At 35.1% G+C, this 26,345-nt stretch overlaps 2 protein-coding genes across 2 annotated transcripts in view; one reads left to right on the top strand and one right to left on the bottom strand.

Annotated features, from left to right (window-relative positions):
• The first annotated feature begins 333 nt into the window (after window positions 1-333).
• LOC103031067 (NACHT, LRR and PYD domains-containing protein 3) lies at window positions 334-14,573 on the top strand. Its single transcript, XM_049467250.1, has 17 exons — window positions 334-1,262; window positions 2,868-2,966; window positions 3,628-3,711; window positions 4,341-4,424; window positions 4,813-4,896; window positions 5,464-5,547; window positions 6,158-6,256; window positions 6,355-6,477; window positions 6,571-6,651; window positions 7,542-9,314; window positions 9,744-9,908; window positions 10,150-10,335; window positions 10,619-10,792; window positions 10,941-11,111; window positions 11,941-12,114; window positions 12,328-12,501; window positions 13,343-14,573. Exons 1-17 carry the CDS (start codon window positions 1,213-1,215, stop codon window positions 13,485-13,487), a joined length of 3,750 nt encoding a protein of 1,249 aa, XP_049323207.1. The 5' UTR covers window positions 334-1,212; the 3' UTR covers window positions 13,488-14,573.
• A 2,658-nt stretch (window positions 14,574-17,231) lies between these two features.
• Window positions 17,232-26,345, bottom strand: part of epha4l (eph receptor A4, like) — a 61,184-nt gene continuing 52,070 nt past the window's right edge. The window contains exons 12-18 of the mRNA XM_022670395.2: window positions 25,306-25,367; window positions 24,327-24,536; window positions 23,369-23,518; window positions 22,221-22,414; window positions 20,859-21,020; window positions 18,818-19,917; window positions 17,232-17,629 (exon numbers count right to left, since the gene is read on the bottom strand). Coding sequence (XP_022526116.2) covers window positions 19,803-19,917; window positions 20,859-21,020; window positions 22,221-22,414; window positions 23,369-23,518; window positions 24,327-24,536; window positions 25,306-25,367 — 893 coding nt within the window. The 3' untranslated portion in view covers window positions 17,232-17,629; window positions 18,818-19,802. The remainder of the gene's footprint in view (window positions 17,630-18,817; window positions 19,918-20,858; window positions 21,021-22,220; window positions 22,415-23,368; window positions 23,519-24,326; window positions 24,537-25,305; window positions 25,368-26,345) is intronic.

Raw genomic sequence — 26,345 nt, 5'->3', positions numbered from 1 at the left:
AAATCATTCATCAAATACATTCTTTTCACATCAGTTCAGAGGAAAAATTAATACACACCCCTTTTGTTTGAGTTACGAGGAAGTAAATGTATAAAATCAGATAGATCAGCTTTCAGGTGTCACTGCTGAGAGAGAGAGAGAGACGTGTGGAGGGTTAGAGAGAGATCAGTAGTCATAATTAATACTAAAAACAAGTTATAAACTCACTAAAAGCTGGAAATAATAGGGTAATGGTAGTATACAGCGGCTGTATGGATGGTTTTCTGGATCTACGAATTGGTAAGTAGTTCAAACTTTTTTTTAAACAAAATAATTATAGTTTCGTTTATATAATAACATTTTTATTAGCTTATGACAGCAAAGAACTGTTGTTAATTAAGAGACCACTTAAGTTTTTTAATTTAAAAGTTTCTCTGATTTTGCTATTTATAGGTTTATGTTTGAGTAAAATGAACATTGTAGTTTTATTCTATAAACTACAGACAACATTTCTCCCAAAATCTTAAATAAAAATATTTTCATTTAGAGCATTTATTTACAGAAAATGAGAAATGTCTGAAATAACAAACAAACAAAAAAAAGATGCAGAGCTTTCAGACCTCAAATAATGCAAAGAAAACAAGTTCATATTCATAAAGAGTTTTAAGAGTTCAGAAATAATCAATATTTGGTGGAATAACCCTGGTGGTTTTTAATCACAGTTTTTTTTTCATGCATCTTGGCACCATGTTCTCCTCCACCAGTCTTACACACTGCTTTTGGATATCTTTATGCTGCTTTACTCCTGGTGCAAAAATTAATTCAAGCAGTTCAGTTTGGTGGTTTGATGGCTTGTGATCATCCATCTTCCTCTTGATTATATTCCAGAGGTTTTCAATTCAGTAAAATCAAAGAAACTCATCATTTTTAAGTGGTTTCTTTTTTTTTTCCAGAGCTGTATGTGTTTAAAAAAAAAACATATACAGTATCATTTGAGGTCAGTGCTGTCTCTACACTTTTAATGTACAGTCTTTAGAAAAGTTCAGCATCATACCTGCTGCTGTTTTGCATAATGAACCGGTTTTACTGGTTTATTTATCTCTGCTGTTTTTCTAACCTATTCAAATGCACCTGTTTCCCTCTTCCTCGTTTACCTGCGTCTCTGTTTTAACCTGATCTGAGTTCAGGTTAATAATTATCTCTAGACTGAAACAGAAGGGTGTTGGTTCCACCATGAGTAAACAAGAGCTACAGATCCACTGTTCTCTCAGCGGAATCAACGGGTGAGAAAAACTTAACTTAACACAATTAAATTAGTACTTAGTGTTTAACCTGCTGTAATTATCAGTGTTTTATTAGTTTTTGTTCAGCTTATATACAGTATAGTGATATATAGTATATAGTACAGCATAGTATAAGTACAGGGGTTGGAGAATGAAACTGAAACACCTGGTTTTAGAGCACAATAATTTATTCTGTTCTGGTGGAAACAGGAGAGTTGAGGTGCACATTGAATTCTGCGTGATTTGATCAGCCGTGGTTTTATGTTTTTTTATTGGATACAATCTGGGTTAGCACCCGAACATCCCTTTCAGACAGCTTCCTCTTACAGCGTCCACAGTTAATCCTGTTGGATGTGGTTGGTCCTTCTTGGTGGTATGCTGGCTGACGTTACCCTGGATACCGTGGCTCTTGATGCATCACAAAGACTTGCTGTCTTGGTCACAGATGCTCCAGCAAGACGTGCACCAACAATTTGTCCTCTTTTGAACTCTGGTATGTCCCCCATAATGTTATAGTGTGCATTGCAATGTTTAGAGCAGAACTGTGCTCTTACCCTGCTAATTGAACCTCCACACTCTGCTCTTACTGGTGCAATGTGCAATTAATGAAGATTGAACACCAGGCTGCTCCAATTTAGCCATGAAACCTCCCACACTAAAATGATGACAGGTGTTTCAGTTTTATTGTTTAACCCCTGTAGTAAGATACAGTATCGTAATATTTAGTATATAGTACAGCATAGAATTTCTAGAATTTCCCCTCAGGGATCAATAAAGTATCTATCTATTTATCTGTCTATCTCTACTATCTATCTAGTATATGTAGTAATATACAGTATAGTAATATATAAGAAGTTTAGCCTGAAATGTTATTAAACAATGTTTGATTCACAGTAAGAATGCGTTTTTTTTGTAAACATTTATATATTAAACATTAAACAAATTAAACATGACACAATATTATTGTATTATATAAAATACAAAAACACATTGACAGAACTGATACATTGATATAAAACTAAAAAACAATATGCTATAGGTGTGATTTACAGTGAGAATGCTTTACATTGCAAATTATTATTGTTATTCTAATTTTAGTTAAAAATAAAGTTTTTAAAAGATTAAACCTTAGACAGATTAAACATCACAATATTATTGTATTATATGGAATACAAAAAAACGTTGACAAAACTGATACAGATTGATATAAACTAAAGTATTTATTTTAACAAAGTACAGAACATTTTATGAAATTACAATGAGAAAACACTGCATTCCTACTATTTTTTTATTTTCCTACTGTTAAATTGTTAAATATGTATATTTCAAAATATTTCATTGTTAATAAATGTGTCATAAAAATGTAAAAAATATATTTAAACTGAATATTTCTATATAGCTGATTATCACATATATAGCTGATCTTCTGTTTTTATCTGGATGCTGGTCACATGATAGGGATTTTCTTTCAAAAGTCCTTATTCACGGTGTCCTAAACATTTTCAGTTTCAGTTATTAAATAGTAATGAGTTTATTATAGACTTTTTTTTTATCTGTTTTCAACTGAATGAGTGTTCTCACTTTTGAAAGTGTGTTTTTCACCAGTTTACAGACAATCAGGTCCAGTTCACCTGATCCCAGTGGAGTGTCTCTGAGAAGTGATAGATCCATGCAGAATCCAATCCAGTTAAAACCAGAGAAAAGGTAAGAAATGACTCATTTCTAATTTAAATAGGATCTTAAATATTTTCAGATTTGTTTTTTAGCTTCAGTTATTATTTGTATTCATTTTACAAATAACTGTTTTATTAGGGATGCAGCGAATTTTTGGAAACTAAAAATATGTTCTTCTGAAAAAATGAAATGCCTCAATAATTATACCAAGCAGTAACTCATTTATTTTATGTCATATTGCAGTGTTTCCTAGATTAAAACTTTTTCAGCAGCGGCTGCAGTTCCAAAAATCAAGACAATTATATACTTAGGCTGTATAATTTATTTAGTAGTGAAAAATGTTTTTAAAAAATTTAACTGAAACCTGCAAAAAAAAAAATAATAATAATAATTTTCGGTTGCACTGAATATTTTACTGTAAAAATGATAATTTCCCAAAATTGGCACAAAGAATTGGCAAAAATGTTCTTTTAAAAAGAAGAAATGGCTAAATAATTATACATAACAATCACAAATTGTTTTATGTCGTATAGCAGTGTTTTTTCTTTGATTAGGCCTTTTTTTATCAGCTGCAGAAACACAAATCAACACAAATATATTATTGAGCTATGCAAATTATTCAGTGGTGAATAAAGTGGAAAATTCAATGAAAATTTAAAAAAGTCTGATATTCTGTATTCTACACAATCAGGTCCAGTTCACCTGATCCCAGTGGAGTGTCTCTGAGAAGTGATAGGTCCATGCAGAATCCAATCCAGTTAAAAACAGGGAAAAGGTAAGAAAGTGATGCACCAACTATTTGACAGCTACAAAAAATGGCAAAAAATTATTCCAAAAATCAAGACAAATATATACTTAGGCTAATATGATGAAAAAGGTGATAATTTTAATTGAACCATTAAAATGTTCAAAAATGTTTTTTTATGGTTTCACTTAATATTTGGCAACTGAAAATAATTGCCCCAAAATACCAAAAAAAATATTTTTCAAAAAAAAAAAAAAAATGGAAATGGCTAAATAATTATACTTAACAAATACTAACTTATTTTTGTCATTTTGCTTATTATTAGTTATTAATTAGTTATTTATTGTATTTATTTTGAAATACTTGTTTTTTAGGGATGCACAGAATGTTTGGAAACTAAACATATTTGGCCAAAAATGCCAAAAAAATTAAATGATAAAACAATAATAATTTTACAAAGCATATACTAATTTATTTTATGTCATATTGCAGTGTTTCCTCTTAGATTAAGACTTTTTCAGCAGCGGCTGCAGTTACAAAAAAAAGAAAAGAAAAAAAAGACAACTATAGATTTAGGCCATGTAAAGTATTTAGTGTGAATAGTGGAAAATTGAATGAAAGAAAATTATAATCTGATATTCTGTATTCTACACAATCAGGTCCAGTTCACCTGATCCCAGTGGAGTGTCTCTGAGAAGTGATAGATCCATGCAGAATCCAATCCAGTTAAAAACAGAGAAAAGGTAAGAAATTATTACTTTCTAGCTTCATTGGGATCCTAAATATTTCCAGATTTGTTTCTTAGCGTCAGTTATTAATTTTAACTGTTTTTATTAGACATGCACCGAATATTTGGCAACTAATAATAATTGCCCAATAATGGCAAAAATAGTGTTCTTCTGAAAAAAAATGAAAGGAATAAATAATAATATTCATACAAAACATTTACTAGTTTATTTTGTCATGCTACAGTGTTTTCTCTTAGTTTAAGACTTATTCAGGAGCAGCTGCAGTTCCAAAAATCAAGACAAATATATAATATATTTAGCCTATGTCGTTTATTCAGTTGTGAAAAACGTGGGGAAATTGAACGTTGAAATGTTTCCAATATTCTGTACTCTACACAATCAGGTCCAGTTCACCTGAGCCCAGTGGAGTGTCTCTGAGAAGTGATAGATCCATGCAGAATCCAATTCAATTAAAAACAGAGAAAAGGTAAGAAATCATCACTTTCTAATTTCTAATTTAAATGAGATTCTAAATATTTCCACATATGTTTTTAGCTTCACTTATTAATTGTAATCATTTAGCAAATACCTGTTTTATTAGGGATGCACTGAATAGTTGGCAACTGAAAATAAATGCCCAAAAATATTTTTCCAAAAAAAAAGCTTCCAATTGTGTTAAAACCAGAGAAAAGTTAAGAAATTACCAAACAAAATTGTGTTACAAATAGTTCTAAAAATCAAGACAAATATATACTTAGGCTATGTAATTTATTTAATGGTGCAAATGTGGAAAATGTAATTGAAACCTGCAAAAACAAATTTAAGGTTGCACCAAATATTTGGCAACTAAACAAATAATTGCACAAAAATGGTCCAAAAATAAGAAATGGCTAAATAATTATACATAACTATGACTCTTTTATTTTATGTCATGTTGCAAAATGTCAGCAGTTGCCCAAAAAATCAAGACAACTATAGATTTAGGCCATGTAAATTATTCAGTGTGAAACATGTGAAAAACTGAGTGAAAAAAAAGTTATTCTGCATTCTGCAGGTCCAGTTCACCTGATCCCAGTGGAGTGTCTCTGAGAAGTGATAGATCCATGCAGAATCCAATCCAGTTAAAACCAGAGAAAAGGTAAGAAATGAGAAATTTCTAATTTAAATGTGATCCTAAATAGTTCCAGATTTGTTTCTTAGCTTTAGTAATTAATTGTAATATTTTTCTTCAACAAATAAAAAAAAACAGATATTCTGTATTCTGCACAATCAGGTCCAGTTCACCTGAGCCCAGTGGAGTGTCTCTGAGAAGTGATAGGTCCATGCAGAATCCAATCCAGTTAAAAACAGAGAAAAGGTAAGAAATTATTACTTTCTATCTTAATTGGGATCCTAAATATTTCCAGATTTGTTTCTTAGCGTCAGTTATTAATTTTAACTGTTTTTATTAGACATGCACCGAATATTTGGCAACTAATAATAATTGCCCAATAATGGCAAAAATAGTGTTCTTCTGAAAAAAAAAAATGAAAGGAATAAATAATAGTATTCATACAAAACATTTACTAGTTTATTTTGTCATGTTACAGTGTTTTCTCTTAGTTTAAGACTTATTCAGGAGCAGCTGCAGTTCCAAAAATCAAGACAAATATATAATATATTTAGCCTATGTCGTTTATTCAGTTGTGAAAAACGTGGGGAAATTGAACGTTGAAATGTTTCCAATATTCTGTACTCTACACAATCAGGTCCAGTTCACCTGAGCCCAGTGGAGTGTCTCTGAGAAGTGATAGGTCCATGCAGAATCCAATCCAGTTAAAAGATAAACCTTCAGTACCAGAGAAAAGGTATGGAATGGTCATTTTCTAATTTAATTGGGATACTAAATGTATTTCTAGATGTGTTTTATTAGATGTAATATTTCCGCAATAAATGTTTTGATCAGTTTTCAGCTGAAAAGATCAAGTTCATCACCCCCAAGTGGGGTATCTCTGAAGAGTGATGAGTCCATGCAGACACCCATTCCATTAAATGGAAAACCTGTAAAACTTGTGGCACCACAAAAACAGTAAGAACTGATGTTCTGTTAGTCTTCAATCTGAGTTTACTGGTACAATAAAACTACGCATAAATAACTTTTGTAATACGATGTTTATCACAGTTCACAGCTGAAAAGATCTAATTCATCTGTGCCAAGAGTTGCGTCTCTGACGAGTTCAGAACATTTTCTCCCAGAAGAAAGGTATGAACTTAATTGTTAGATTGCTTAATTAAAACAATATTATTTAAAACTTTTGTAGCCCATGACAAATTAAACCTTCTTGAAAATGTATTATGGTATTTTATATAATTTTTTTCAATTTTAATCATTTAACCTTTTTTACCCCTGTAACTTCTTTGACTTATAACTTATATTGGAAAAGTATATTTGAAAGTACTTTCAGAAGCATTGGTATTTTACTGTAATTCAGTACCTCTCAGTGGTAGTTTCTTCATTGGGGTGCTTGGGCGACAGCCAACCAAAGTGTTAAACTAACTGTGACTATTCTGGACAGCCAGTCCTGCCTCTGAGTATCACAGACCAATCAGTTTTGATTTGCGTTCCTGTCTCAGAACTCAAACTATGTAAGTTTGTTTTATGTAAAATGTTTTTATGTACCAAAAGGTTAAGAAGAAAGATAAAAAGGCACTAAACCTTAAATCTGAATTTGTGAAACATACCAGTCCTGCTTAAATTTTTATTAACTTTTCCTAACCTTTAAAAAAAGCTTTTACTGTGGTAATTTCTGCCTCTGCAGTGCCCTCTCAGGTTCAACTATGCTATAGGAGAGGACAATATGCACAATATGCAAATCAGTCAATCAATAATACCACCCCACTGCTGACGTCCAACCATCTGCGTCTCACCACTATCAGAGGCAAGCTACTCAGCCCAATCAGCTCTCCCTCCTGCCCCGCCCCTAAAACCATACATCACTCAGTGCCCCTCCCAAACTACTCCTTTCATTTTTTGGCATTTATTATTTTTTAAATTTGAGCTGAGGATGGAGTCAGCTTAAATTAGAAGGTTTAGTTACCCTTTAAAGGACTGTTTTTTACCTCTGGTACCAAAACCTCTGTTTTATTTTACAGATATGAGTCAGGCACCTTGGGACTAACAAGCAAAAAATTGAAAAAGATTCTTGCTGAAAGGTGTCAGAGTTTATTTGAGGGAACAGCAGAGCAAGGAAACCCAGTACTTCTCAACGAGATCTTCACAGAACTGTACATAACAGAGTACATGAATGAAGAGCTCCTCATTTATCATGAAGTAGATCAAATTGAGGCAAACTTGAAGATCGGAACAAATGACCATCAAATCAAATGCAACAATATCTTTAGACTCTTACCTGGACAAAATCAAGCCATCAGGACAGTGCTGACTAAGGGAGTGGCTGGCATTGGTAAAACCGTCTCAGTGCAGAAGTTCATGCTGGATTGGGCTGAAGGAAAGGCCAATCAGGACATCCACTTTATTTTCCCACTTCCTTTCAGGGAGATTAATACAATGAGAGACCAAAAACACAGTCTAAATGACCTGCTTCAGCATTTTTTCATGGAAAGAATTGATGCAAGTTCAAACCAAATCGCCAACCGTTCCCTTGTTTTCATTTTGGATGGTCTGGATGAGTGTCGGCTTCCTTTGGACTTCCAGAACAATGAGAGTTTATCGGATCCTACAAAAGAAACTCAAGTAGATACACTTTTAACAAACCTAATCAAGGGAAATCTGCTTCCTTCTGCAAAAATCTGGATAACTTCTCGACCAGCTGCTTCTGGACTCATCCCTACTGACTGTATCAATCGAATCACGGAGGTTCGAGGATTTGATGAACCACAGAAGGAAGAATATTTCAGGAAGAGGATCAGTGATCAAAGTCTGGCCAGTAGAATCGTTACCCACTTGAAGTCGTTGAGGAGCCTCTACATCATGTGCCACATACCAGTCTTCTGCTGGATGGCAGCCACTGTCCTAGAGAGAATGGTGGTCGAGAGTGGGTGGGATAAGATCCCGAAGACTTTAACGCAGATGTACACATACTTCCTGATTACGCAGATTCACAGGAAAAAGGAAAAGTACTCTGAAAGCAAAGTCACAGATGAAGAGATGGTTGTCAAACTTGGGAAGTTGGCATTTGAGCAGCTCAATAAAGGCAACCTGATCTTCTATGAGGAAGATCTCAGAGAGTGTGGTATCGATGTCAAAGAGGCATCTGTGTACTCTGGAGTGTTCACACAGATCTTCAGGGAAGATTTTGGACTTTTCCAGAAGAAAGTATTCAGCTTTGTGCATATGAGCATTCAGGAACACCTCGCAGCGATGTACGTGTTCTTGTGCTTTCACAACCACAACCAAAATGTGCTCGATCCTCAAAAGACCAGTAAACATGAGAAACCTGTGACACTGCTTAACTTGCTGAAGACTGCAGTTGATAAAGCCTCAGAGAATACAAGTGGTCAACTGGACCTTTTCCTCCAGTTTCTCATAGGCTTCGCACTGGAGTCCAATCAGATCATCATACAAGACCTGCTGGTGCAGAGAAAAGCTAATCCCCAGGAAATAAAAGACACCATTGACTATCTGAAAATAAAAATCAGAGAAACACATTGTGCCCGGTATTCAATCAAATACTTCCACTGTCTGAATGAACTCAATGAATCCTCTCTCGTGGATGAAATCAAAACCTTCTTGAAGAGCCAAACACGAAATGAGGACAATCTCTCTCATGAACTCTGGTCAGCCTTAGTATTCATGTTAATGACGTCTGAAGAAAAGTCTGATGTGTTCGAGCTTAGAAATTATGGAAAGTCAGACAAGGCTCTTATCAGCCTACTTCCAGTAATCAGTTTGTACAGGGAAGTCAGGTAAAATAAAAAAAAAATCATATTTTTATCAATATTGTGTTTCATCTGTTCCACATACTTCCACATACATGGGTCTCTATCTTTAATCATGCACAAGGCGTGTCATGATGCTCATTGCTATCTTACACCCCGTGAACCATCTGTTTTAAGTAGAAACAGAGTTTGTGAATGGCAATGGAATGGAAATGAAGTGCAAATGAATACTGAATCAAATTTAAAAGTACAAAATTTTGTATAGCATAATAAAAATATAGCATAATCTTGCCTTATGCCTGTAATTATGCAATTAGCAAAACATTTGAAAAACTTGTACATAGATGTAAATGAATGGCTTGATAAATAAATATAAATAAATATCAAATGTATTAATATTTTACAAATATGAGAATGTCTGCATCTAAAGATAATATAATATATTTATTCTCCCAGGCTGAATAACTGCATGATCACAGTGAAAGGTTGTGCATCACTTGCTATCATTTTATTTAAAATGAAAGCCATGAAAGAGCTGGACCTCAGTCACAACAATTTACAAGATTCTGGAGTAAAGATGCTCTGTACTGGAATCCAAGCTGACACTCTGGAAAAAATGAGGTATGTATTTCATAATTAATGTTTTTGTTTCAATTCACTTTGTTTAAATTTTGTTTCAGGTCCTTAAAATAGCACAAATATCTGTGGATGAAATCATTATTAATATTATAACCAAATTGGACAATTACTACAATTACTAATTAATACACAGTTGCCAGTAAATAAGACTTACATTTAAAATACTGTGTAAATACTTTTTCTGAGCTTAAATTGTAAATTGAGTTTTTTCATCTCTCCACAGGACAAATCGCACAACTGCAGAAAAACTTAATTTTCTTCCTTCAGTTTTGGCCTTAAATTCATCCAACAGGGAGGAGAACCTGGTGTGGGACAGTGCATCAGAAAAAATCTACAATTTAATAGAGATATTTCCTATGAAAGAGTTCCCAGGACTGCAGGGCACAGTGTGTAACATAAAAAGCCTAAGGTAAAAATTTGGCTTGGTATACTGTATGTGTTCAAATCTGTAATTCCGTCAAAAATTATATTTTATTCATAAAAATATGTAAAAGCACTGCATTGATTTGCATTCTAGATTAATACTAAAATCACCCAAAGTATGCAGAAAGACATGGAATAATTTAGTTACCAACATTCTTCAAAGTAGCACTAATGGTTTAAATGGCCACAAGGGTTTCCACCCAGAAAAGTCTGTACAAACAAATACATGAGTACAAGGTCAAATTCTTAATGTTTTTTTTACTTTACAGGCTGAATAAGTGTGGTGTGACCAGTGTGGGCTGCAATTTTCTGGCATTGGTTTTAAAGTCAAACTCCTTAAACATACAAGAACTCGAGCTAAGCCAGAACAGCATAGGAGACTCAGGAGTGAAAGTGCTTGCTGATGCTTTGAAGAAATCTTCATGTAAACTGGACACACTAAAGTGAGTTATGATTAATATGCACAGTACATTTATGTATCATAACAATATTCTGACTATAATTCAATAGAGAAAGTTTAGACCTTCAGAAACTTCAATGTATGTGCATGTTTTTTTGTTATTTATGTAATCGTGTGTTCATTTTTGTTAGATTGGATGAGTGTAAAATCACAGAGCATGGATGTGCAGGACTGGCTTCAGCAATACAGGGAAATTCAGCATTGAAAACCTTATCCCTGTGTAACAATGCGTTACAAGATTCAGGAGTGAAGCTGCTGGCTGCTGGACTGAGGAGTTCACACTGTAAACTCGAAACATTGGGGTAAGAAGTGTTGCATGGATTATTATATTTCCTACTTGGAAAAGTCAGTAGAGTTCAGGAGAATCAAAGGTGGCTGCCTCCAGATGAACAGGAGTAAAAGCAGTATTATTATTATTATATATTATATTGTTACACAAATGGTTAAGAATGCATTAAAAGATTCAGGAGTGAAGCTGCTTTCTGCTGGACTAAAGAGTTCACACTGTAAACTTCAAACATTGGTGTAAGATTTTTCATTAGATTCAGAAGCACAGAAGTCTTGCTTGAACATGTGACATTTAGTCACAGTGTGTGCATATTTAATACTTTTGCTGCATAAATTAATATATTTCCTACCTGTTCCTACCTAAATAAAAGTCAGGAGAGTTCAGGAAAATCTAAGGTGGCTGCCTCCAGATGAACAGTAAAGTAAAAGCAGTAGAATTATTATTTAGTTTACTACCACTTTTTTATATTAGTGCAGCATTAATTTAGTCGTACACATTGTGCTCTCCAACTTTTGGTGGAAGCTTCTAAGCTGTTAAAATGTGGAAAAAAATACCATAATGCATTACTTTCAAGTGGTATTGATAACAAAGCTAACCTGGGACATTGCTAACAATAATAAATGATATGTATGGCCATATCGATCTATAGTGCATTTTTATCCGCCAAAAAATCACCTAAAAGAGTGCTTTATTTACCAAAGTAAAATGTTTAAAAGTGATCCAAACACTAGCAACCACAATGCATTTAACACTGTGCTAAATTACACATTTCTAGGATGGTAAACAAAAGTATTATCAGTTCATTTAGCATGTGCTTATGTGCCTTTTGTCTCTCTTCAAAGGATCTCCAACTGCAACCTTAGATTGGAAGGTTTTGCAACACTAGCATCAGAAATCAGAGCAAATCCTTCTCAACTAAGAGTTTTGGACCTGAGCAGAAACAGACCAGGAGACCTGGGAGTTAAACTGCTCTTTGCTGCTCTGGAGGAAACACACTGTAGACTTGAGACAATAAAGTTAGTGCTGTCATTGTACACTTTTCTATGTTTAATAATAATTATGTGACTACATATAAATAGGCAATCTAAGATATTGTGTTGTAAATTAAGAATTATATATACAGAATGATATATTGGTATAATATCAAAACCAACATTTAAGATGATATAATATATAATCTCTACAGAATTTAAAGTATATTTTAAAACACTTTTTTTTCTGTTATTCAGGTTAAGAGAGTGTGGCATCACAGAGAACAGCTGTGCAGCTCTGGCCTCAGCTCTCAGCTCAGAGGCTTCGTGTCTGAGAGAGCTGGATCTGAGTGGGAACAATTTCAAGGATTCAGGAGCGAAGCTGATTTCTGTTGGACTGGGGAGTCCACACTGTAGACTTCAACAACTCATGTAAGTACATGTTAGTTGTCCCCAACCCTACTGGCTGAAAGCTACCTCCCAGTCTTTGATACAACCTGTCAATTATGTTACAAAATAAAAAAAACAACAACAAAAATAAGTATGGGGTGTGTTTTCCAAAACGTTCTTAAGGCTAAAAATGTATGTAGTGTAATATTTTAATCTATGACAATGTTATAAATGACTTAATATGTTAGATTATACAATGTTATAAATACAAAGCACCAGGTTATTAAAAAACTTGGTTATTAAAATAACACTACTGCTACTGTTCACTTTAAAGGTATATGTTTGAGTAAAATGACGATTGTTGTTTTATTCTATAAACTACAGACAACATTTCTCCCAAATTCCAAATAAAAATATTGTCATTTAGAGCATTTATTTACAGAAAATGAGAAATGGCTGAAATAACAAAAAATAATGCAAAGAAATTAATTTCATATTCAGAAAGTTTTCAAAAATCAATAATTGAGCAAATAACCCTGCTTTTGGGAAACAAGTTTAAAGTTGTTTTTAAATCTTTTAAAACATTTGTTTTTGGGAAACGCACCCATGATTCTTAAACCTAAATTTATTCCATCCGTTCATGGTTTTGGGTTTAGCCACACTACCTCTTAAATGCACAGTAATTGCCATTTTATTTGTTTCACTCCTGCCCTTGAAACAGTGTTAGATTTGGGTGGGAGTTAAAACCTTCAGGAAGGTAATTCTCGGATGATCCAAAATACTCTGATCTAAAATACTCTGCAAAGATATTGCAAATTTTAAAGCTTCTAGCTGTTGTTTAAAGGCCATACGAATTAAAAGTTAAACACATTACTTTCTGCAGGTTGTGCAGTTGCCATGTCGGGGAAGAAGGATACGCTGCCCTGACCGAAGCAATGAAATCGAATCCCTCTCTCCAGAAAGAGTGCAGACTAATTACTGATGAGCCTGGAGACTCCAGATTGCAGCAGTTGTGTGATATTGGATAGTAACTGGGTTGTTCTTTGCATAAAACAAAAGAGGACAGTTGCTGTAGGTCTCTAATGGCTAACAAGCCAATAAAACACAAGCAATTCTAAAATGTTTTGACCATGCTTCCATAGAATAGTTGCTTTATTCTGAATTTAGTGAATATTTCCATGTTGGAACCATGTGGTGATGCAACTGCATGCAGGCAAACCAATGCTAAACTCCATGCGATGCTATAATAAATGACAGCATTCTAATGTGGACCTTAACTTTTGCATAATTTCAGTACTGATAAGAAAGATGATGTCAAACTGTATGTGGGTGGAGTGGTCCAGTGGTTAACACACTGTCACTATGATCTGAGAATTGCTGTTCAAATCCCATTCCATGATGTTGGTGAAAACAGGCATTTGTTGGAAGATATATGAGAGCTGTGGATCCAGCACTTTCCTCTCAGTGTGTTGGCTGCCTACCATTCGCAGGAGATGAAAAAGAGGCGGAGTCTTTACAACTTCACCTGTATCAGAGAAGGCATGCACTAGTCTTTACCCTCCTAGGGTTGGGCACAGTGCTATTGATAGGGAGATTGGCAACACCTTATATTTATATGGCCAATTCTAAAATGTTGTGTACTGTACTGGTATACTTTTCACATGCAGTATATATTCAATATTGCTTTATAGTGCATTATAATGCACATAATGCTTGTGTTACGAAGCCCCTATGTCCAGTAGGTACCCTCCATATGAAGTGGTACTAAACAATGTCTGTTAGAAATATGTCTTTAAAGAACCTTTTAAAGGTTCTTGTAAAGTTTCCATCACCAACAAATCAACCAGCACCACTTGGTTCTTACAAAAATGTTCTTTATAAAACCAAACATGATTCTTCTGTGGGTTCACTCACAGAAACATTTGAAGTACTTTTATTTATATAAATGTAGAGTCAAAATGATGCACTTCTGTTTATATACCGTTATATATAGATGATTTACTTGTATAAATATAGCTTTTCTGTAAAAAAGGAAAAGCAGTCTATTTTGTATGTTTTCCAAACATGCTGCACTTCAGTTTCATAGTAGATTTTGTTGTTACATTATTGTACTTTTTTGTTACATTATTATTTTTATACAAAATCAGAGTCTTGATAAGTAAATGTATATGAAAAAAAGACAAATGTTTAAAGTGATTTTTGTGTTTCTATTGAATGTATGAAGCTGTTATAGCTCTACTAAATAAAACTTTAATACATATTTGGTTGCAGTAGTGTATTCTTGCAAATCATTTCTTAAAATTCAGGTTTTTTATGGCTGTCAATTAATTTGGAAACAGTAATGCATTATTATTTTTATATACAAATTTACTTAAATTATTTAAATTATTTGTAATAATAACACAATACTTACTACTGGCCCCTGTTCATTTATGTCCTGAGATAGTTTCATCAAGAGGAATGGCCATCAGTACATTTTATTTATTACAGCACTTCCAGTCAGCCAGCTCACTTTATCATACCAGGACAGCTAAAAAATACCTGTTACTTTTCCCCACCTTTTACACCAAATTAATCAGAAAAGCACCAGAAATAGAAGCTGGATTTGTCTATAGTAGTTTTTAATAAAGAAAATGCCGTTATAAGGATTAGGAAAGTCTCAGGTTCAACTCAGAACAGAATGAAAATACTCCCATCCTTTTTATTTAAGCTAAACTGCTAATTAGCTGCAGTTTATCTGATATATTAGCCAAATTGAAGAAATATTGAAGAAACGAATATGAAGAAACACTGTCTCTGCTGCTCCATGCTGTTTACACACTAAAAGCGCAATATGTGCAGAATTCACTGCTCACAGCCAAACATACAAGTAAATACTAGTATTTTAATTGACACCACTAATTAAAAAATTTGTTGCATTTTACATGTTATATTAATTGTTTTATTCATATTTAAATATCCACTATAAAAGCTCTAGAAGTTTTAATCTTAGAAAGATTAAGTGTGATTAATCTGATATTTTTTTATTTATCAATTGAAACCACTATTTATCACAAAAATACACTTAAATAATGTGATATACTGCCCCAAACTATTCTTTATGAGCAACACCAAACTAAAACAAAATGAATAAAATTTGAGTTAAACCAAGACTTTTGGACTTTTAAAAGTGTATCCATTTCCAGTAATCCACACAGCGTCTTTATTTTCATCTTTATTTTACAAACTAGATACAAAATTTCATAAATAAAACTCATAAGTTACATGTACCTAAATTCATCAAAAATGAAAAAAAAAATTGAAGAGAAAGAAGAATTCAAGCTAGAGAAACAAATGACGTATTATAAGAGTGCACCTAAAACGTGTTATTATTGCATTATGCTGTGTTATGTTCAGTGTCCCTTTTAAAAGAAAAATACCATATTTATTATATAATACATTCAGTTTTCAGTTATTACTTTTGCATATGAATAAAACAGACTTTTCGTTTTCATTGTACAAATTATCTTCATCTTATAGGAAAACAACACTGCTTTATGTACATATAGAAACCAAAAGGTTCTTTTCTGAAACACACAAATCTATTAAATGTCCCTCACAGATCTGTCTCACAGATTAGGAAAAGATGTACAGGGGTTGGAGAATGAAACTGAAGAGCACAATAATTGATTGTGGTGACGGACAGTTCTGGTGGAAACAGGAGAGTTGAGGTGCACATTGAATTCTGCGTGATTTGATCAGCCGTGGTTTTATGTTTTTTGGATACAATCCGGGTTAACACCCGAACATCCCTTTCAGACAGCTTCCTCTTACAGCATCCACAGTTAATCCTGTTGGATGTGGTTGGTCCTTCTTGGTGGTATGCTGCTGACATTACCCTGGATACCGTGGCTCTTGATGCATCACAAAGACTTGCTGTCTTGGTCACAGATGTTCCAGCAAGACGTGCACCAACAATTTGTCCTCTTTTGAACTCTGGTATGTCACCCATAATGTTATAGTGTGCATTGAAATATTTTGAGCAATATTATTATATTTGCTCTTACCCTGCTAATTGAACCTTCACACTCTTACAGCTCTTACTGCTGCAATGTGCAATTAATAAAAATTGAACACCAGGCTGCTCCAATTTAGCAATGAAACCTCCCACACTAAAATGATGACAGGTGTTTCAGTTTCATTGTTCAACCCCTGTATATTTGAAATGAAATGAACAGTCCTAATCCAGGACTGGAGGACTGGGCCTAATCTGGGTCTGGGTCTGATTAAGGCAAATGGGTTTCTAAAATATAGAACAGACCGACAAACAAATAAAATGATTTACGAATTTATGTGTGGATCAGTTTTCCAAACACATAGTAAAGGAGCATTTCCATACACTACATCCCAATTACAATTACAGCTTAGGAGACCATTTTAAAATGATCAGTTTCTCTGATTTTTAATACTGCCAACATTTCTTACAAATGTGGGTCGATTCTGGGCGGGTCACGGACAGTTTATAAAAAAATAAATACATAAAAAAAACTCATTGTACTCATATTTTATACTGTGGAAAAAAGAGACAAAGAGAGTTTCTTACTAATGTACTCTGAATGCAGAGAAGTGAAATATTTAATTTTGTGGCCTTCTCTATTTTGGGCAGTTTTGATACTTAATTTTACTGTACTAACTTTTATACATGTAGTTGTCATATTCCTCCTCAATTTCTTAAAAGAAAAACTCTTAAATTCACTTTCGGGTCTCTTTTTTTGTGTGAGTTTTTTTGGGTCACGCCACACGTACAGCCTCTACTAAACGCGAGAGGCTGGTGGAGCAATGGAGACTTCAGAAGGGGAAACTCAGAGGCATCTGCTCATATTGTGATGAATGAGGGCCCTGGGGTGAAGAATGGAGGATAATCATGCATAGTTGTTCAGTCGTGCATGATACACTAAAACCAGGTCTAGTGTAATAATAACCAAAAGTCTTAATTCTTAACTGATTTGCACTGTTGACTTTCTTTTTTTAACCTTATTATGTGTTTGGAAAACCAGCCCTACTCAGTGAACAGTAATGGTGGTGATGGTCATGGTAATGTTGAGCATTTCTCAGAACATCTCACTGCAGTCTCACTGATGAACTGAGCCGAGCTTCTGGGAATCCATATTATTTATCGTTAAAGATGTTGCTGTAAAGAGAGGCAACAAGAAAATAGAAGAAAATTAATTAATTTTTTGTATACATTTTTTATGTGTTTAAAACTGTCCAAATGTGTTCATTCATAGTTTTACATTACATTACATTTGGCAGACGCTTTTGTCCAAAGCGACTTACAATAGTGAAGTACAAAAATAATAGAAGTTAAAGGTAAAACACCTTTAGACAGGGCTTAAAGGAGGTTGAAGGGAAATAATGGGATAGAGGAGTGAAGGAGGGGAAGAAGGAAATGAGGTTAGAAGTAGTTAGTGTGTTAGAGGTGTTAGGAGAGTAGGTGCTCTTTGAAGAGCTCTGTCTTCAGGAGTTTATTAAAGATAGTGAGAGATTCTCCTGATCTGGTAGTAGAAGGTAGTTAGTTAGAGGTGTTAGGAGAGTAAGTGCTCTTTGAAGAGCTCTGTCTTCAGGAGTTTATTAAAGATAGTGAGAGATTCTCCTGATCTGGTAGTAGAAGGTAGTTAGTTAGAGGTGTTAGGAGAGTAAGAGCTCTTTGAAGAGCTCTGTCTTCAGGAGTTTATTAAAGATAGTGAGAGATTCTCCTGATCTGGTAGTAGAAGGTAGTTAGTTAGAGGTGTTAGGAGAGTAAGAGCTCTTTGAAGAGCTCTGTCTTCAGGAGTTTATTAAAGATAGTGAGAGATTCTCCTGATCTGTTAGTAGAAGGTAGTTAGTTAGGGGTGTTAGGAGAGTTAGTGATCTTTGAAGAGCTCTGTCTTCAGGAGTTTATTAAAGATAGTGAGAGATTCTCCTGATCTGGTAGTAGAAGGTAGTTAGTTAGAGGTGTTAGGAGAGTAAGAGCTCTTTCAAGAGCTCTGTCTTCAGGAGTTTATTAAAGATAGTGAGAGATTCTCCTGATCTGTTAGTAGAAGGTAGTTAGTTAGGGGTGTTAGGAGAGTTAGTGATCTTTGAAGAGCTCTGTCTTCAGGAGTTTATTAAAGATAGTGAGAGATTCTCCTGATCTGGTAGTAGAAGATAGGGTAGTTAGTTAGAGGTGTTAGGAGAGTTAGTGATCTTTGAAGAGCTCTGTCTTCAGGAGTTTATTAAAGATAGCTTTAGTGTGCTAATTTTTCAAAAGCATTGAAAGAAAGGGAGTGATTCTAAACATTTGATTGGTACTGTCTGTAGAATAAACAAAACTATTAAGCCACTTAATAGTAGAACATACCTGTATTCACCTGTCCTGTTGCGTCCCATGATCTGTATATGGCACTTCTATTAGGAGAACAGTTCCTCTTAGTCCAGTGAGGATCTTCACAACAGAATAGCTCATTGTCTATGAGATCAAAAGTCAGTTAAACGTGTCTGTTTAACATTTAATGCAATGAATCCTGAGAAAAGATGAAGTTCCAGTAGAGGATGATGCTTGAATTTGTGAGGTTGAGGGAGCAGATGAACAGAGAAGATATCCAGATTGATTTTTTAAAATAGTGCCATACTGGAGGTGACCTGAAGGGGGCGAAGTTAAGTTAATGCTTCCCATTACAAATAACAGACTTATTGCAGGGACTTGAGTTGGAATCCCAGTTTGAAAGCCATTGTTGGCCTTGTCTTGAGTGTCTTGGGTGTCCAAGACAATTGGAATCCCAATGGATTATCCCCAATTCTGCAATGGTATCAATTGGTTTGGTTAAATTTGGGCGTCTTCCAGGCCATGGAGGATGTAGGTAGATCCAGGCAGTTGGCACTGCTGTGTGAACTTGTAGTTTGCTTGGTGGCTTTCCAACTCCAAGACTCCAACAGTGAAGATTTAAAAACATGTATGGGGATATAATTGGACAGAAAAAAGGAAATAGGAAATACATTTGCAGTCCAAGACAAGTCCCACCTTGCAGACTCCAGAGCCAAGAGTAGATTGAGATAAAACTCAAGAAAATCCTGAATCTCCATCAGAATGCATCAAAAGTCTTACGAGATTCATAATTCAGCCTTTATTCAGAGCAACAGGCCACATTATAGCCACGCTTATCCACCTAGGAAGACCACGAGGACCACAGGCATGGAAATGTCCCTCTCCGGTAGGCGATGCAAGCTAGTCCATAAAAAGTGCCACTATATTCCACTGTCTCCTACAGTCCGTATCAAATTAAAGTGCATAAATTATTATATTCCTCTTCATAATCCTCATAAGATCGTTCGTGTCAGTACGGAGATCAGACAGGAACCTTTCTGCTCTGTATTTGCTGGATTCCAGCCTGGATTTCCTGAAGACCACTCAGAAGCTTCTTCTGATGAGCAGAGGATGAGATTCCGAGTTTGGCAAAATCTCTGTAAAAGACAGTTCAATAAAATGTGTTAGATATATTAATATACTGTGCATGGCGGTGGTGTATGAGGTGTTACTGTGTGTTGTGCTGATGGTACGAGCGGATCAGATGCAGCAGTGCTGCTGGAGTTTTTAAACACAAGTCACTGATACAAGTCCTTAGCAACTGTTGCTAGGTTGACATAATGTCAGCTACAGTTTGACGCTGATTGGGTTAAAATGTGGGATAAGATACAGTAATGCTCGCACTATTTTAGCATTTTATCGGCGAGCCGTCAACCATGCATCGTGCAGCTTGATTTAGGGCGTGTCAGTGTGTCTTTGCTATCGTAATGACGGGAAAAGTACACCTTGTGCGAATCGAAATGCTTTAAAAGGCATATACTAATTGTCTTAATTAATCATGGGTGTGTTTTGGGGATAATGTGAAATAAACTAATCAAAATATCACTTGCTTATCATTCCCTTTAAGAGACAGGTGCGCTGTGACTTTGGCAGATTGCTATTCTAACGGTGCAGCGCTTCTGTGCTTCTCAGCAAAAGAAAATGACCTGAGCGTTCACACTGTGAAGGTGTGCAAACTGCTCATTTAAGGGAACAGCAATGTTATTTTACTTTGAATTGTGTTTATTGTTGATGTTAAACTCTTTTGTGTCTAACAATTGGAGGTTTATGTAGGTTGAGTGCACATAATGCTCCTGTTTTGCCAAGATAACAATGAACGGACAATGAATGTCGGACTCTTGACTGTTGTCAGGGTTTTAATCAGGTAGTGGTGCCAATGTGTTTTCCGTTGCCATGATAGCAACACACAAGAAACTGAGCTGAACACACTTCACTTCCAGACCACCATGCCCATCAGCATTGATATATTCACAAGCACTATTGCTATTTAAACAATGCAGGTGCAAAGTGTGAAAATAGTCTGTTTAACCACACTCACTCCTGATTCATGTGTATGATGCTCTCCAGGTTGCTGTGTCCGGCTGTGATGAAGTTTTCTCTGTATTTCTCCAGGCCGACAGTTTTCAGCCACTCTTCCACTGAACCAAGTGAAGGGGGTGGCTCTATAGAGGGGGTGTGGCTTAACATGGATGGGTGGGATCTGTGAAAAAAGTGATACAGGTCATTCTGGAAATCTGTTATTTTTGAATTGATTTATTTATGCACTGCCCACATGTGTATCCAATAATAGCAACTGTTGCTTACTAAAGATACCACCCCACTCTAGTTGAGAGGGTTTATATAAGATTCAATGTTTCAGTGTTTCTTTAACCATGAATAAACTCTGAAATGCTAGCCGGGTAGTGTTAGATTACTGTGTGTAAAAAAAAAACATAAATCTATTATGTAAATGTATCATATTGTGTATACCGAATTTTTTGCACTATAAGCCGCACCAGATTTTTAAGTGCACTTTTAATAAACGTCTATTTTCTGGTCCATTTTCATTAATAAGGCGCACCAGATTATAAGGCGCATTATGCGACACTAGTAAGGAACAAGGGTATCGCCGTGTTTTCCTTCTAATTCAGCAGGTCTTACCACTAGGTGGCTTAAACTAAGTTAAGTAAACAAAACTGTAATTTTTGTTTGTCTGTAAAACATTTTAAAGCTCTTTTAAAATCAAATGAGCGCTGGATTTTAATCTACACACAGATTTCTCTCCTAAAACAATTTTAATTTGGGTGAGTAAAGTGCTTCCGTTTATTTACAATAAGCTTAGATTTTAATATTTCCACTAATTTCCACTAATTAGCGAATAATGCCACCCGACAGTCCTACTCAGAGAAACCCTGAGTGTTTGTTAATGCTAATGCTGCTCCAGCAGTGCTAGCCGGGATAAGCAGCTGTCTACAGGCCGATAATACTTGCCTCTGAACAGCGAAAGAGCTAGTGCTTTGCGCAGTTAGCGGCTAATGCTAATACTGCTCCAGTCTCGAGTCTCAGTGCTGGAGAACTAAACTGAAACTCCTGTATAACTCTGTACTTCAGCAGAGTAGCTTTACTGCTCCTTAATACCTGATTGGTGGAATTTATACAAAAGGAGCACCAGATTATAAAGTGCACTGATGATTTTTGGGAAAATAAAAAGATGATAAATGCACCTTATAGTGCAAAAAATACGATAGTAAAAATTTTATAAGCCTTCAGTAAAGCTTTTCTAAAAAAAAAACAACAAAAAAAACACAACTGTGGTCAAATGAGACAGTTCAGTATTTTAATGGAAGTTACAGTGTGTGGTACTGTAAGGGTGTGTATATATATATGTGTGTGTGTGTGTGTGTGTGTGTGTGTGCGTTACCTGCTGCTCTCTCCTCCGGTTCTCTTCAGTGATGCGGGGTTACGGATCAGTTTATCCAGCATGTTGACGATCTGGCTGAACTTGGGTCTCTCGCTGCGCTCTCTCAGCCAGCACTCCAGCATCAGCTGGTGCAGCGCCACGGGACACTCCATCGGCGGGGGCAACCGGTACCCCTCCTCTATCGCCTTTATCACCTACACAACAACACCCAGCACAGGAAGATTAAGATATTTAGTTCAGTTAATGAACTGGTCTTTAAAAAATAAGACAATTGGCAAGACAAGTTTATTTGTATAGCATCTTTTTTTATACAAAAAGGCAATTCAAAGTGCCTCACAGGAAGATTTAAGACTCAATGTAGAACAGAAATAACAGCTCTGGAAAAAAAGAGAGCACTTAAAATTTATGAGTTTCTTTGATTTTAGCAAATTGAAAACCTCTGGAATATAATCAAGAGGAAGATGGATGATCACAAACCATCAAACCACCAAACTGAACTGCTTGAATTTTTGCACCAGGAGTAAAGCAGCATAAAGTTATCCAAAAGCAGTGTGTAAGACTGGTGGAGGAGAACATGATGCCAAGATGCATGAAAAAAAACTGTGATTAAAAACCAGGATTATTCCACCAAATATTGATTTCTGAACTCTTAAATCTTTATGAATATGAACTTGTTTTCTTTGTATTATTTGAGGTCTGAAAGCTCTGCATCTTTTTTGTTATTTCAGCCATTTCTCATTTTCTGTAAATAAATGCTCTAAATGACAATATTTTTATTTGGAATTTGGGAGAAATGTTGTCTGTAGTTTATAGAATAAAACAACAATGTTCATTTTACTCAAACACAAACCTATAAATATCAAAAACAAAGAAACTGATTCAGAAACTGAAGGTGTCTCCTATTTTTTTTCCAGAGCTGTGTATGCAAGTGTCAAATTATATAAATATAATTCTCATATTTGGAAAAAAAAGCAGTGATGCATTTGTGTTGTAAAGAGGGGGGTCACACAGTGGAAAAAGGTAAAGAAACCTCCCTGTTTTATGATATATAATAATAATAATAATAATAATAATAATAATAATAATAATAATAATACAAATAAACTGATTTATATCTACTAAAGTGAATTTCAGGCTGTTGCACTTACATCCTGGTTACTCATATCCCAGTACGGCCGCTCGCCGTAAGACATCACCTCCCACATGACGATGCCGTAACTCCACACGTCGCTGGCGGAGGTGAACTTCCTGTAGGCGATGGCTTCTGGGGCTGTCCAGCGAATGGGAATCTTTCCCCCCTGTGATTGACAGCAGTGTGTTACCACCTACAGCACATCTAAATATACAGGGCTGAGCACACTCTCAGATTCTCATCTTAAATTCAGTATAATTAGGGTAATTTCAGTACAATATACAGGTGCATCTCAAAAAATGTAAAAATCATTGAAAACCATTGTTACTTTATTTCAGTAATTCAGTTCAAAATGTGAAACTCCTGTATTATATAGGTGTATTAAACACACAGAGTGATCTATTTTAAGAGTTTATTTTACTTTTATTGTTGATGATTATGAAGCTTACAGCCAATGAAAACCCAAAAATCTGCGTCTCAGAAAATTTGAATATTACATAAGACCAATTGGTACTTTTGTACACTGCAGTGTGGGCAGTGTGCCAAGTCCTGCTGGAAAATGAAATCTGCATCTCCATTAAAAGTTGTTTTCAGCAGAGGTACGATGTTTTTGCACTGACTTTAGACTTGATATAGTGGATCAACACCAGCAGAAGACATGGCTTTCTTAAGCATCGCTGATTGTAGAAACTATGATGTGGATTTCATTTTCCAGCAGGACTTGGCACACTGCCCACACTGCCAAAAGTACCAATTAGTCTTATATAATATTCTAATTTTCTGAGACACTGATTTTTGGGTTTTCATTGGCTGTAAGCTTCATAATCATCAACAATAAAAGAAATAAAGGCTTAAAATAGATCACTCTGTGTTTAATACGTCTATATAATATACGAGTTTCACATTTTAAACTTTTTAAATGTAAAATACAGAAGAATATATTTGATATTTGTCTCTCTGTCTCTTACTCTTACCCTGGTGGTGTACGCCCCCTCCGGCTCGTCCTGCAGCACTCTGGACATGCCAAAATCAGACACTTTACACACCAGGTTACTGTTCACCAGGATGTTCCGTGCTGCCAGGTCTCGGTGGACGTAACTCATGTCTGACAGGTACTTCATGCCGGAAGCGATGCCGCGCAGAATACCAACCAGCTGAATAACCGTGAAGCGCCCGTCGTTCTTCTGCAACACCAAACAGCCACAAATCAATCAGAGAATAAATACAACCAGAACTATAACTCAGCACAAGCATGCAGATATTTATAGTAAATAATGTATTACAATGTAATTACATTATTAACTACTTTACTTATTTACATTTTTTTAGATAATTAATTACACTGACTTTTATTTTATATTCTCAAGCAACAGGTTTAAGTTTGCTGTTCTGACTTCTGCTCGTATTGGTCAAGAATTTACAAAAATGTGTCATAATAATAAATATAATTATGAAAGCTCTCATTCTTACACATACAAATGTTTCACAAATTAAAATAAATTAAAAAAATTCCTCTCAATATGTTTCCTTAATAATAAGAGCTTGCCATATACGAGGTATTTTTTATTATATTAATGATTAACAAACTTTAAAATAAATCAACCCTGACCACGTTTTGTTTAAAAATAATTAATATATGTCTGCAACACCTAATTGTTTAAATCGATTAAAATCGATTATTAAAATATTTATAAACAAATAATAGCCTTTCACTAACAGAATTGAAAAATAAAATCTTTTTTTTTCATTTTTGCAATGTAGAAAAATGGATGTTTATATCGCTTTCGTGTTCAGACAGTTTTCCGTTTCACCATAAATGTGGGAGCAGTTAGGTTAAATACATTCAGAGTAAAAGTAAATCAATCCAAACATTTTATATAAACCACTGAAAGCACCTTCCTAATTTAGAGTATAGAGATAAATCAATTCTATTTACAGTAGAATTAAACCCACTCTGAGAAAAGCATCCAGAGATCCGTTCTCCATGTACTCAGTGATGATCATGATGGGTTTACCTGTAAAACAAACGAGAAACAAAAGAAATGTGAATAAACTGCACTAATTATATAAATAATATATAAATATGAGAATAAAGAAATAATATCAGGGTGTGCCAAGCAAGGAAGCGAGGAGAGCAGACGCAAATGCAAGTACTTAATAACTATATACAACGATATATAAATAAATAAATATATACACACAGAAGTAGACAGGAAACAGGAAACACTTGGGGACAGGTAACGAGGGGGCGGGGCTACAAATAAACAGGTGAAAACACTAAGGAGGAAATATGGAAGGAGCACACAGGGCCACATGAAGGGGAAAAGTAAATAAACAAACAGGACGAGAATGTAAAAAAAAAAAAATAGAAGAAGAAATATAAGAAATAATAAATAATAAGTATCAATAAAAGAAAATGGTTTAAAATGTTTTAAAAAGTGTATAAATTAGAATAAAAAAAGAAAACAGCCACAAATGAAAAAAATTAGGGCGCTTAAAATAGTTCTATAATATATAGAGCACACATCTCATACTCACAATAAAATATATTTTCTTCTTGTTGTTCTCAGAGACTTTATACCATACACACGCGCACACACACACACACACACACACACACACACTCACACACACACACACACACACACACACACACACACACACACACACACACACACACACACACACACACTCTCTCTCTCTCTCTCTCTCTCTCTGGTGCACGTGGCCGTGCTGACTGACAGCTGCTTAATGGTGCGTTCGTAAGGAGGAAGTGTAGTTAAGGAAGCGCAGCCAGACGCATTGTCGGCCATCTTTGTTGTCTGTGGCCCCTGAAGTGACCCCCAGTCAGATTTGACTGACAGCTCCTCATGAGGGCCAGAGGAGCAGCGGACCTTTGACCCCGCCTCCTCCTCCCCGCCTGCTTTTCCCAGCCACACCCCTTTTCAGCCGCCGCATTAAGATGCTAATGAATTATTTGTTCTGTGCGGTTA

This window comes from Astyanax mexicanus, chromosome 18, assembly GCF_023375975.1.
Source record: "Astyanax mexicanus isolate ESR-SI-001 chromosome 18, AstMex3_surface, whole genome shotgun sequence".
In the NCBI taxonomy this organism is placed as follows: Eukaryota; Metazoa; Chordata; class Actinopteri; order Characiformes; family Acestrorhamphidae; genus Astyanax; species Astyanax mexicanus.
The sequence above is the reverse complement of the archived record's forward strand: the minus strand, read 5'-3'. Positions and strand labels throughout refer to the sequence as shown.

Excerpts from the sequence above, each read along its gene's own strand:
- LOC103031067 (XM_049467250.1), top strand. The coding sequence starts at position 1,213 with ATGAGTAAACAAGAGCTACAGATCCACTGTTCTCTCAGCGGAATCAAC. Across the intron at positions 6,478-6,570 it reads CTTGTGGCACCACAAAAACA|TTCACAGCTGAAAAGATCTA; the intron begins GTAAGAACTGAT and ends TGTTTATCACAG. Across the intron at positions 11,112-11,940 it reads TGTAAACTCGAAACATTGGG|GATCTCCAACTGCAACCTTA; the intron begins GTAAGAAGTGTT and ends CTCTCTTCAAAG.